Source organism: Saccoglossus kowalevskii, chromosome 12 (assembly GCF_978046115.1).
Source record: "Saccoglossus kowalevskii chromosome 12, keSacKowa6.1, whole genome shotgun sequence".
NCBI classification, from domain to species: Eukaryota; Metazoa; Hemichordata; class Enteropneusta; family Harrimaniidae; genus Saccoglossus; species Saccoglossus kowalevskii.
In genome coordinates, this window is record NC_140652.1 from 13091079 (window position 1) to 13105743 (window position 14665).

At 32.8% G+C, this 14665-nt stretch overlaps 1 protein-coding gene across 1 annotated transcript in view; it reads right to left on the reverse strand.

Moving 5' to 3' along the window:
- LOC102801086 (uncharacterized) overlaps positions 1 to 13727 on the reverse strand; it is a 204346-nt gene extending 190619 nt beyond the window's left edge. Inside the window, exons 1-6 of the mRNA XM_085506139.1 lie at positions 13605 to 13727; positions 12430 to 12532; positions 11988 to 12137; positions 11615 to 11719; positions 10702 to 10866; positions 10268 to 10301 (exon numbers count right to left, since the gene is read on the reverse strand). Coding sequence (XP_085362265.1) covers positions 10268 to 10301; positions 10702 to 10866; positions 11615 to 11719; positions 11988 to 12137; positions 12430 to 12447 — 472 coding nt within the window. The 5' untranslated portion in view covers positions 12448 to 12532; positions 13605 to 13727. The remainder of the gene's footprint in view (positions 1 to 10267; positions 10302 to 10701; positions 10867 to 11614; positions 11720 to 11987; positions 12138 to 12429; positions 12533 to 13604) is intronic.
- Between the last annotated feature and the right edge of the window lie 938 nt (positions 13728 to 14665).

Here is a 14665-nt window from a genome sequence, read left to right on the forward strand (position 1 = left end):
TTACAGCGAAATAGTCCTCATAGAGTGCATCGGATTATATTATTTTACTGTGAAATAGTAAACTGATACTTACTGTCTGCAATTTTCCATTGAATATGAAAAGAAAGAAAGAAAAGTTACATTTCCGTCAACCCATTAATGTCACACTAGTATTTAAAGTGAAATAGTCCTCATAGAGTGCATCGGATTATATTATCTTACTGTGAAATAGTAAACTGATACTTACGGTCTGCAATTTTCCATTAAATATGAAAAGAAAGAAAGCAAAGTTACATTTCCGTCAACCCATTAATGTCACACAAGTATTTGAAGAGAAATAGTCCTCATAGAGTGCATCGGATTATATTATTTTACTGTGAAATAGTAAACTGATACTAACCTACTGCAATTTTCCATTGAATATGAAAAGAAAGAAAGAAACGTTACATTTCTGTCAACCCATTAATGTCACACAAGTATTTAAAGCGAAATAGTCCTCATAGAGTGCATCGGATTATATTATTTTACTGTGAAATAGTAAACTGATACTTACTCCCTGCAATTTTCCATAGAATATGAAAAGAAAGAAAGAAACGTTACATTTCCGTCAACCCATTAATGTCACACAAGTATTTAAAGCGAAATAGTCCTCATAGAGTGCATCGGATTATATTATTTTACTGTGAAATAGTAAACTGATACTTACACACTGCAATTTCCCATAGAATATGAAAAGAAAGAAAAGTTACATTTCCGTCAACCCATTAATGTCACACAAGTATTTAAAGCGAAATAGTCCTCATAGAGTGCATCGGATTATATTATTTTACTGTGAAATAGTAAACTGATACTTACTCCCTGCAATTTTCCATTGAATATGAAAAGAAAGAAAGAAAAGTTACATTTCCGTCAACCCATTAATGTCACACAAGTATTTAAAGCGAAATAGTCCTCATAGAGTGCATCGGATTATATTATTTTACTGTGAAATAGTAAATTGATACTTACCCGCTGCAATTTCCCATAGAATATGAAAAGAAAGAAAGACAAGTTACATTTCCGTCAACCCATTAATGTCACACAAGTATTTAAAGCGAAATAGTCCTCATAGAGTGCATCGGATTATATTATTTTACTGTGAAATAGTAAACTGATACTTACCTACTGCAATTTCCCATTGAATATGAAAAGAAAGAAAGAAAAGTTACATTTCCGTCAACCCATTAATGTCACACAAGTATTTAAAGCGAAATAGTCCTCATAGAGTGCATCGGATTATATTATTTTACTGTGAAATAGTAAACTGATACTTACCGACTGCAATTTCCCATAGAATATGAAAAGAAAGAAAAGTTACATTTCCGTCAACCCATTAATGTCACACAAGTATTTAAAGCGAAATAGTCCTCATAGAGTGCATCGGATTATTTTACTGTGAAATAGTAAACTGATACTTACCTACTGCAATTTCCCATAGAATATGAAAAGAAAGAAAAGTTACATTTCCGTCAACCCATTAATGTCACACAAGTATTTAAAGCGAAATAGTCCTCATAGAGTGCATCGGATTATATTATTTTACTGTGAAATAGTAAACTGATACTTACTCCCTGCAATTTTCCATTGAATATGAAAAGAAAGAAAGAAAAGTTACATTTCCGTCAACCCATTAATGTCACACAAGTATTTAAAGCGAAATAGTCCTCATAGAGTGCATCGGATTATATTATTTTACTGTGAAATAGTAAACTGATACTTACACACTGCAATTTCCCATAGAATATGAAAAGAAAGAAAAGTTACATTTCCGTCAACCCATTAATGTCACACAAGTATTTAAAGCGAAATAGTCCTCATAGAGTGCATCGGATTATATTATTTTACTGTGAAATAGTAAACTGATACTTACACACTGCAATTTCCCATAGAATATGAAAAGAAAGAAAAAAGTTACATTTCCGTCAACCCATTAATGTCACACAAGTATTTAAAGCGAAATAGTCCTCATAGAGTGCATCGGATTATATTATTTTACTGTGAAATAGTAAACTGATACTTACTCCCTGCAATTTTCCATTGAATATGAAAAGAAAGAAAGAAAAGTTACATTTCCGTCAACCCATTAATGTCACATAAGTATTTAAAGCGAAATAGTCCTCATAGAGTGCATCGGATTATATTATTTTACTGTGAAATAGTAAACTGATACTTACACACTGCAATTTCCCATAGAATATGAAAAGAAAGAAAAGTTACATTTCCGTCAACCCATTAATGTCACACAAGTATTTAAAGCGAAATAGTCCTCATAGAGTGCATCGGATTATATTATTTTACTGTGAAATAGTAAACTGATACTTACACACTGCAATTTCCCATAGAATATGAAAAGAAAGAAACGTTACATTTCCGTCAACCCATTAATATCACACAAGTATTTAAAGCGAAATAGTCCTCATAGAGTGCATCGGATTATATTATTTTACTGTGAAATAGTAAACTGATACTTACCCGCTGCAATTTCCCATAGAATATGAAAAGAAAGAAAGAAAAGTTACATTTCCGTCAATCCATTAATGTCACACAAGTATTTAAAACGAAATAGTCCTCATAGAGTGCATCGGATTATATTATTTTACTGTGAAATAGTAAACTGATACTTACCCGCTGCAATTTCCCATAGAATATGAAAAGAAAGAAAGAAAAGTTACATTTCCGTCATTTCAATGTCACACAAGTATTTACAGCGAAATAGTCCTCATAGAGTGCATCGGATTATATTATTTTACTGTGAAATAGTAAACTGATACTTACCCGCTGCAATTTCCCATAGAATATGAAAAGAAAGAAAGAAAAGTTACATTTCCGTCAATCCATTAATGTCACACAAGTATTTAAAGCGAAATAGTCCTCATAGAGTGCATCGGATTATATTATTTTACTGTGAAATAGTAAACTGATACTTACCTACTGCAATTTCCCATAGAATATGAAAAGAAAGAAAAGTTACATTTCCGTCAACCCATTAATGTCACACAAGTATTTAAAGCGAAATAGTCCTCATAGAGTGCATCGGATTATATTATTTTACTGTGAAATAGTAAACTGATACTTACTCCCTGCAATTTCCCATAGAATATGAAAAGAAAGAAAGAAAAGTTACATTTCCGTCAACCCATTAATGTCACACAAGTATTTAAAGCGAAATAGTCCTCATAGAGTGCATCGGATTATATTATTTTACTGTGAAATAGTAAACTGATACTTACCCGCTGCAATTTCCCATAGAATATGAAAAAAAAGAAAAGTTACATTTCCGTCAACCCATTAATGTCACACAAGTATTTAAAGCGAAATAGTCCTCATAGAGTGCATCGGATTATATTATTTTACTGTGAAATAGTAAACTGATACTTACTCGCTGCAATTTCCCATAGAATATGAAAAGAAAGAAAGAAAAGTTACATTTCCGTCAACCCATTAATGTCACACAAGTATTTAAAGCGAAATAGTCCTCATAGAGTGCATCGGATTATATTATTTTACTGTGAAATAGTAAACTGATACTTACCCGCTGCAATTTCCCATAGAATATGAAAAGAAAGAAAGAAAAGTTACATTTCCGTCAACCCATTAATGTCACAAGTATTTAAAGCAAAATAGTCCTCATAGAGTGCATCGAATTATATTATTTTACTGTGAAATAGTAAACTGATACTTACCCACTGCAATTTCCCATAGAATATGAAAAGAAAGAAAGGTTACATTTCCGTCAACCCATTAATGTCACACAAGTATTTAAAGCGAAATAGTCCTCATAGAGTGCATCGGATTATATTATTTTACTGTGAAATAGTAAACTGATACTTACCCGCTGCAATTTCCCATAGAATATGAAAAGAAAGAAAGAAAAGTTACATTTCCGTCAACCCATTAATGTCACAAGTATTTAAAGCGAAATAGTCCTCATAGAGTGCATCGGATTATATTATTTTACTGTGAAATAGTAAACTGATACTTACCTACTGCAATTTCCCATAGAATATGAAAAGAAAGAAAGAAAAGTTACATTTCCGTCAACCCATTAATGTCACACAAGTATTTAAAGCGAAATAGTCCTCATAGAGTGCATCGGGTTATATTATCTTACTGTGAAATAGTAAACTGATACTTACCTACTGCAATTTCCCATAGAATATGAAAAGAAAGAAAAGTTACATTTCCGTCAACCCATTAATGTCACACAAGTATTTAAAGCGAAATAGTCCTCATAGAGTGCATCGGATTATATTATCTTACTGTGAAATAGTAAACTGATACTTACTCCCTGCAATTTCCCATAGAATATGAAAAGAAAGAAAAGTTACATTTCCGTCAACCCATTAATGTCACACAAGTATTTAAAGCGAAATAGTCCTCATAGAGTGCATCGGGTTATATTATCTTACTGTGAAATAGTAAACTGATACTTACTCGCTGCAATTTCCCCATAGAATATGAAAAGAAAGAAAAGTTACATTTCTGTCAACCCATTAATGTCACACAAGTATTTAAAGCGAAATAGTCCTCATAGAGTGCATCGGATTATATTATCTTACTGTGAAATAGTAAACTGATACTTACTCCCTGCAATTTCCCATAGAATATGAAAAGAAAGAAAAGTTACATTTCCGTCAACCCATTAATGTCACACAAGTATTTAAAGCGAAATAGTCCTCATAGAGTGCATCGGGTTATATTATCTTACTGTGAAATAGTAAACTGATACTTACTCCCTGCAATTTCCCATAGAATATGAAAAGAAAGAAAAGTTACATTTCCGTCAACCCATTAATGTCACACAAGTATTTAAAGCGAAATAGTCCTCATAGAGTGCATCGGGTTATATTATCTTACTGTGAAATAGTAAACTGATACTTACTCGCTGCAATTTCCCCATAGAATATGAAAAGAAAGAAAAGTTACATTTCTGTCAACCCATTAATGTCACACAAGTATTTAAAGCGAAATAGTCCTCATAGAGTGCATCGGATTATATTATTTTACTGTGAAATAGTAAACTGATACTTACTCCCTGCAATTTTCCATTGAATATGAAAAGAAAGAAAAGTTACATTTCCGTCAACCCATTAATGTCACACAAGTATTTAAAGCGAAATAGTCCTCATAGAGTGCATCGGATTATATATTTTACTGTGAAATAGTAAACTGATACTTACCCGCTGCAATTTCCCATAGAATATGAAAAGAAAGAAAGAAAAGTTACATTTCCGTCATTTCAATGTCACACAAGTATTTACAGCGAAATAGTCCTCATAGAGTGCATCGGGTTATATTATCTTACTGTGAAATAGTAAACTGATACTTACCTACTGCAATTTCCCATAGAATATGAAAAGAAAGAAAGAAAAGTTACATTTCCGTCATTTCAATGTCACACAAGTATTTACAGCGAAATAGTCCTCAAAGAGTGCATCGGATTATATTATTTTACTGTGAAATAGTAAACTGATACTTACGGTCTGCAATTTTCCCATTGAATATGAAAAGAAAGAAAGAAAGAAACGTTACATTTCTGTCAACCCATTAATGTCACACAAGTATTTAAAGCGAAATAGTCCTCATAGAGTGCATCGGATTATATTATTTTACTGTGAAATAGTAAACTGATACTTACCTACTGCAATTTCCCATAGAATATGAAAAGAAAGAAAGAAAAGTTACATTTCCGTCATTTCAATGTCACACAAGTATTTACAGCGAAATAGTCCTCATAGAGTGCATCGGATTATATTATTTTACTGTGAAATAGTAAACTGATACTTACCTACTGCAATTTCCCATAGAATATGAAAAGAAAGAAAAGTTACATTTACGTCAACCCATTAATGTCACACAAGTATTTAAAGCGAAATAGTCCTCATAGAGTGCATCGGATTATATTATCTTACTGTGAAATAGTAAACCGATACTTACTCCCTGCAATTTTCCATTGAATATGAAAAGAAAGAAAAGTTACATTTCCGTCATTTCAATGTCACACAAGTATTTACAGCGAAATAGTCCTCATAGAGTGCATCGGATTATATTATTTTACTGTGAAATAGTAAACTGATACTTACGGTCTGCAATTTTCCCATTGAATATGAAAAGAAAGAAAGAAAGAAACGTTACATTTCTGTCAACCCATTAATGTCACACAAGTATTTAAAGCGAAATAGTCCTCATAGAGTGCATCGGATTATATTATTTTACTGTGAAATAGTAAACTGATACTTACTGTCTGCAATTTTCCATAGAATATGAAAAGAAAGAAACGTTACATTTCCGTCAACCCATTAATGTCACACAAGTATTTAAATCGAAATAGTCCTCATAGAGTGCATCGGATTATATTATTTTACTGTGAAATAGTAAACTGATACTTACCTACTGCAATTTCCCATAGAATATGAAAAGAAAGAAAAGTTACATTTCCGTCAACCCATTAATGTCACACAAGTATTTAAAGCGAAATAGTCCTCATAGAGTGCATCGGATTATATTATCTTACTGTGAAATAGTAAACTGATACTTACTCCCTGCAATTTTCCATTGACAATGAAAAGAAAGAAAGAAAAGTTACATTTCCGTCAACCCGTTAATGTCACAAAAGTATTTTTAGTAGTCTATAATACTTATGTAGTGTCTATAGAAATAGTAATTTTTCCATTGAATGAGAGAGCAAATGATAGAAAAATATTACTTTTTGTTCAAGTCAATGATTAATTTTACTGAGCATTTTCTTACATCAAAAGAATAACGTAGCAGTTTATCCTTTGTGTCGTGTGTATAGAAATATACCAAAAATATACTTACGATCTATATTAATCCATGGAGCATTAACAAATAAAAAAAAGTATGAATTACATTTGTTTACATTACTGTGGTAATAGGCAATTCATTTTTATAGGAGTCATTTAAATTAAATTGTTATTGTGGTAAAAATGTATTTGACAATAGGAAACTTACACTTTTGTGCTATACTCGTCCAGTGTGAAATAAGTGAAAGAAAATGACAAAGAAGGATAAGAGTTAGCATAGTCTATGATAAAAATTACAAATGTAAAATCACAAAGGTGTAGTCAAAAATTGTTCATAGAAAATATTTACTTACCAACTATAATCGTCCATAGAATCAGTGTGCACACATAATAAAGAAAAGTTCAAAAAAGAAAAGAAAATATATATTAGTATACAATGCAAGTTTACATATTCATTGGGCCTTGCATTCCGAACAATATTTGCAATGGTGTAACAGCAACTAAAGCCAGTAGTTTAGTTTGGTTACTAGAATGTGTGAAGAGTTTTACCATGTACTCACAAATGCCTCCGGTCTGCTGAAGATTCAGTCATCATGGCCAAGCAGTTGTGATCAGAAATGTCACAAACCACATCTTTTTATAAGGTGTAACCAGGTGCCAGGCAGTTCAGCTATGTATTTATTGGCTATTCAGTTTTTGCATAAATAATTGGGTTGGTGCGTCATTTGCATTTGAATGCTATACTTGCCTATTCACAGCTGTCTATAAAATGTGTCCATGGAACACAAAAATGATCAAGACATCTGGCTCAAGTCAGTTACAGGGGATCACAGATTCTTTGTGGCAAACCAAATAATTGCACTTTATGCAAAACACAGAACGGAAATGTTATGATGGTACATTATCATTTCTTAAAATTACAACAAAATAGAATATTTCACTTCAAAAATATAATTTATAGAGAGAAATAAAAATTATATTCTGAAATAATCAGCTGTGGTACATAAAGCGGTCATTTATTCGTTCAAACTAACAAACAAATGCTGGGATAGTGGCCTTTTGGATGTGGGTTTGTGAGTTGGCACTTAATACTATTATTGACGTATGCAAGAGTGTGTATATAGACTATGTGAGGACGCACAGATTCACATAAAGTACAGGAGCGCACACACGCTTTTACATCGGAGCACAGCACTTTATATCCAAGTGTTCTGTCTGTTTTGAGGTTACAAATGAAAGGTTATGTTTGTATCATCATTTCTAGATGCGTTATTCTACTGTCAAAACCTGTGGCTCCGACGTTTCAAAGCACAGAAAAAAAGAACGACGAAACAGTTGTTAATGCGGTCGGCAAACTCTATGTAATTGAAAATATGTAATTGAAATGTGACCCGTGTTTGACCTCACTCTCTCTCTCTGGCAAACATGCATGCACCGAAACGTAGCACCGTCGACGAAACATGCCACTGCCGACAGTAATTAATGATAGTTTAATCGTAAGAACTTTCAGGAAATCCGGAAAATGTGACAATGAAAAGATCCATGTGCGGACACCTTGCAAATGAGTACGCAGTTTTTGCAAGGTAATTCGCAGTTCTGGTGTGTCAATCTCATGGGTGTCTACGGAAATATTTTAGATGGAGGTGTGAATCCTTTCAGGATGATGTACGGGACAAAGAGACTATTTACAGTATTTTGTTTGAAGCGTTAAGTAGGTAATGTTAAACAAACACGCGAATTTAAAGGCATACAAATGGAAATAATTCTTTTCTTGTACTTTTTGTTTTGGTTGATTTAAGTAAAGCTATGTCACGCTTGTTCAGCGCCATTTTTTACATGTCCACGTAAATTTAATTTAGCGAATTTTACAGCGAAAATAGCGAAATAAAAACTAGTGAATAATTAACTAAACAATAAATCTAGTCATCTAATAATATTGAGTTAAATTAAGGAAGGTGCACACTGTTGTCGTGGTTCGGCCGGAATATCAAGATCGATACCAGGGTACACTGGATGCTTCAAATATGAAATGAAGCAGAGCATCATTGGTATTAACTGCCCACAAACTATAAAATGACGAATGGCTAAGCTACATCGACCATTCAACATAAAATTCTACAATTTTTAACACAAATAATTTATAGTTTTCTGTCACTATTAAAATGAAAAGTTTGTTTATGTTTGAGCACGCCATGACCAGGGTGCATGAATGACCAAGGCTAAACAGAAAAATAAAAAATGTTTCATTTTGCTCCGTTTTTAGATTTACTGGCCGTTTTATGTGACTTTTTCGCCTTCTATATAATCATGAATATATCACCTTGCCTATACATCTATACAATTTTGTGTTCTTCGGTGGAAAGTCAGTTGATGAGAATTGGGGGGGGGGGGTCCATGCACCTTTGTAGTGAATGACTTGTTTGTTTGTTAACGGAATTATAATGCTGGAGTGGACTAAACTAAAGAAATAGAATGACACATGTCTTATGATTGATTGGCTAATAAATGCGACGATATATTTATTATTCATTTTTCTGGTTAGTTGCATAGAAATTGCAAATGACTGTCGTTCCCCAACATTGTGGCGCGTTGCTAAAATTGCATACTCACCATGTCATTTTGCTTGTCTTACAAACAATGACACTGAACCACAGTGACTGAGTAGAGATTGAGTGGAATAGAGGTCATGATGAATGAACTGCTTTGAACAGTTGGCCCACATGATCTATATAGTTATGTAATATTAGAAGGAAGAATACGTCTCCAAATTGGAATGCACATTCAAAATGTGAGTCCAATTGTACAACTTCTGTTTTTCACAAAATCCAAGATGACTGCCAAACTGATCAACATGTTTCACTTTTCTACTAAGAAAATGTTGCAATACATGCACCATGCAAAATATCAAGTTTATCGGCTAAATCACCCACGAAAAACAAATGCCCTATATATTGTGACATTTTGCTTAGAAAAAATCAAACTGAAAATTATATCAAAATTAAAGATTTGAAGACATTTTCACGAAACGAACAAAGCTGAGAAAGGTTCACCCAAATATTCCAATTATCAAAGCAGTACTTGCTGAAAATGTAAAGTGACATATGTGTGTGTACAATTTATATTTTGTTCTCGTTCAGCTCGGTGGGGGATACAAGTCATGTAAGAGCATGTATTTTACCTGGTTGAACACACTTATCTGGGAATAAAATGATTAAGATCCCAGGAATTGGACACAGCGTTTGAGAATATTTGCTGCTTCCCTGTCTGAGACACTTTCTATACAGGTGTTTTGTTTGTTTTGTTTTTAGTACAGTAACCAAATGTTTTTGTGTGCTAATTTGACGGTCACCACATTTTAGAAGACAAAACACACAAACTCTGTATTTTGACACAGATTTCAATTACACAAAACTAATCTAGGTAGTTTCTGTTCAAAATAAATAACTTGGTTTGTGCAAGCGATAACTAATCATTATACTACTTACTATACTCTGTTATTTCTGTTCTGTTATTTAATGTCTGGAATGAAAAAAATTATAGTAATAGTGTTAGTAAAAAAAGATATGCAATATGTATATACCACATATATGGTAGTTCTTTGTACACAACATTTCATCCAAAACATGAGAGTCAACATTTTGGGAACAGGCAATTTAGCAACATATAAGATGGCGAGTTTAATACGTATATTGGGACTCCATACTACACCATCCGGCAAGGTGCTGAATGATTTATTTAAAGTGTAATCGTATCATTTTCTACATGATATGGCGTTACTCAGGTAGTAGATAATAACCCCCCCCCCACAAGATTGTAAGCAAGATTGTGTTGAATGCCATAGAAAGGTACGACTCAGTTGGATGTAGTGGAGCCACAGACTTTGATAACAGACATCGATAGATATATGATAGTTTCTTACCATACGTCTGGTTTCCGTCTGTTGGCCAAAAACGTGTCCTGGTCTATGTCTGGCTGGAATGATTTTTGCCTTTTCCTTTGTATTCAAACTGGGTAACAGTTGTTGATCTTCTTTATGAGCTTTTGTTCTCGGTCCAGTGTCCCACGCATGCCGTGCTTCTTTGTCCTGACATGCCAATTAAAGATTAATAATTAAATCATGTTGATGAATATACAAAATAGTAACTTCAATGGGCTTTAAATAATTTCTAAATAAATTTATGTTTCAAATATGAAACATCAAATCATACATACATACATATACAAAATAATAACTTCAATGGGCTTTTAATAATTTCTAAATAAATTTATGTTTCAAATATGAAACATCAAATCATACATACATACATACATATACAAAATAGTAACTTCAATGGGCTTTAAATAATTTCTAAATAAATTTATGTTTCAAGTATGAAACATCAAATCATACACTATAGGAACACATCAATCTGCAATATATCATTTTTAATGCACTAATTTGTTTCTTGCATAAATACGGCTTCAAATATTAGCAATGCCACTTAAGGATGCATGTAATTAAAGTCCGATATCAAACGAGAAAATAGTTTTGCACTAATAAATCATGTACTAGATAAATCATGGAGTATTTTATTTATTTATTTAACACTTTATTTAAAGAGGGTAGGCCAATATACAATAAAGTATAAGTTTTGTTTAAAGGTTTCTATACATTCGACTGTCGCAAAACCAAACCTATTTATATAGTAGGAGAGTAAATACCATGTCAGAAATTCCAGATTATGGTCATCATAGCTTTTCCCTAGAGATTTAAAATCAAAATCGTTAAGCCAATTTTGTAGTAATAGTAGTAAACAATTTCTGACACGCCTAACTATATAACTGTTTCTTACTTGGTGTGTTGGAATCTTCTGTGCAGTGAGAACACGTCCTGTTCTGTCCTCTATGTACACTTTTCTTCTAGCACCTGGGTGTCGTCCACTTCTGGTGTCTTTGCCCTGAAACATAAAACAATAGTCTATCTAATGAATATGCAAAGGTACTTTTTTGGAAATTACCAAAGTGCGTCCATGTTCTTTAATTGTTTTCTAACTGGAGGCGTACTTTTCCCTTTTTTTGTGAACATGACCCCAGGAAGTGTGAATACATCTGAGATTGAAATACCAGCAGTACGTTCACCATGAATTAATGCTATTCTAATTGTCTAGTTGAAGGCAGTTCTGGTACAATACACTGTAACCACAGCAATACAACATATCTTTTTACCTGATCTGCACTTTTAGGTTTTTGTTTATCAGCCATATCCTGTGTCTTCCCAAGTGTGGAGACGGGATCGCCCACTCGTCTTGCATCTGGCTTTTGTTCGTCATTTTTATTCCTGGTCCCAGTGTTTTCTTCCTGTCCTGTTTTTCTGCTCTAATATATACAAAAATTAGAATGAATAGTTGTTGTTACTGTTTCTTACACATACAAATTACTCTGAAATAGAAGCAACCACAACATCCAAATACACAGTTCCTAACAATTATTTTTTTTCAAAACACAATTACGCTCAAATTATTTGTTTTGTTTTTTACATGAAATTTAACATTACAGTGAGGGGGTGTATAATGCAAAGTAGAATGAATACATAATGTTTAAGATGTGTGACAATAATGTTATCATTAATTATAATCAACACATTTAACTACAAAAACAATACACTGACCGAAGTACTGTTCTCCATTATCTACGGTGTCCTTCAATTATTCCGAATCATCTAAAGGCATCACGTTTACTACTGTCCACCAATTATATGTCAAGCACTTTGCCTGTAAAATGTAAAGGATATTAGAATGACATCATACAGACTGAAAATATGATATCTTAATCATAAATTGCATATAGTCATACACCTTAAAATAAAATATTAGTTTCATTGCACTCAGATATAATGAATACATTATATGGATGATTTAGTTATTATACATAGCATGTACCGGGTAAGTGTATTTTATGCGTCTCACCAAAACATCCAATTTGTCTTCAGTATATACAGTGTACGTAATATGAATGAACAAGTCATTGTAAATCGTTGGAATTAGTAGAAATGCTATCCATACCAAAAATAAAGTTATATGGACCAAAAGCATAGCTAGTAATTGAAAGTGAATAATTTGCTGGTCTAGTATCATCATAAATTATATGTAATATACGACTCGTCGAAAATCTAAATATATGGTCAGAAATTAAACAGGATATGTTATTCGTGCATTTTTTTTATTAGTTCTAGTGGTAGGGTTAAAAGTAATATTTCTGGCAGTCAACCATCTTCCATCAACCATCAGATTGTGAAAATTTCAAGAGAAAAAAAATGTCAGCGATACATTTTCATTTTCTTTCAGTCATAATTCAAGGCAAATAAAATGCGAAAATAGAGAATATAGCAAATTATGTTTTGTGTAAAATTATCACATTACGATTTATTCTTGTATATTTAAGATTGTTTTCCTAATAGACGAAAGAATTTCACAAAGGATTCTATTTTTAGAAACGTTCACCTATATCTATTCAATATTGACCAACGAATTTATTAAAAATGGTTTTATCCTAATGCCACCGCCTGAACGGGCAATGTTCAACGAGCAGAACTGAAGGAGATGGCATATTTGTTCATACAGAGGCTGCATGGCTATGGCCTGTTGTGAGAATACCGAGTCTCATTAGGTAAGCATGGGATTATAACATACACTGAAATCATGCAAATGTAGCACAATTTGTGTTATTTAGTCCCATGCACTAGAATGTATGATGTATGCCTAACAATATGCTTAAGAGTTAACAAAGTGAAACCATTTCAGCTGCCTTATAAAAATAATCGCAATCAGTATCATTCACACTCACCTTATGTGTGTTAATACTTGGCAGATGTTCCTCGGCTGCTGACAAGTACAATCAAGATATCAGGGAGTTGGCCAATGCCTTCAGTGTCCACAAAATGAGTCCTATGTCCACTGAAGTGGTGTAATATCTGATCCAATTGAGTGTGATGTTGTCAATTTATACCTTTTTGTTTTGGAACAAACCATTATGGCAGGGGAAGGTGACTAAAATTTACATTTGAATACGCTTGTTTCCTTTTGTATTTATCGCTCATTTTAGAAAATGGCAGCATGTGACTGATCGTACTAGACTAGATTTCTATAAACATGTACTATAAATAGCATATTGACTTCATTGTCTGAATTTTGCCTTTTTCTTCCCTCTCGCACTCTCAAGTTTTCAGTGTGCCTCAATCAAAAAGCTGTATTCCCCTTTGGTAAGTGAAACAAATGTAAAAACTGTTTTTAACTCGTGAGGGCAGCATAGCATTAAGTACTGTAAAAGGGGTAATTATTCACTGGGTTTTAATTTAGCTTATTTCACTGACTGGAAAAATGCGCTAAATTAAAACACAGTGAATATGTGAAATTTAGCATTGAACACATTATCTAAATGATGAAACCGTGAATTTAAAACCCACTGAATATGCCTGAAATGGTAAATCAGTGAGATTTAAACCCAGTGAAAATTGGTCATTTTACAGTATTGCATATAAATATTTAGATTACTTTTAATTAGGCCAAAAAAAGAATGTTTTGTTGCCCTCAGCGACTGACTGAAAAATATGAAATATGAGGTCACTTTTTTTGTGGTTTTTTAATAGTAATAAAAACTAATCTAAAAATTAACGATCTCGGACCGTTGTTTTATCCCTATGGTCCCCAGGGGGATAAGTGGCGACTTTGAACCTCGGGTTGATCTGTATTTCTCTGCCATGTTCCGAATATTATGAAGTCTATATACCTGGGCTATTTACAATACCCTTAGTTTTCACGAGTTCAAAAAAAAAAAAAAAAATCTGACCAACCGATTCAAGTTTTCAATTTTCCAACTTGAGGGCAACATAATGGACGACGTCAAAA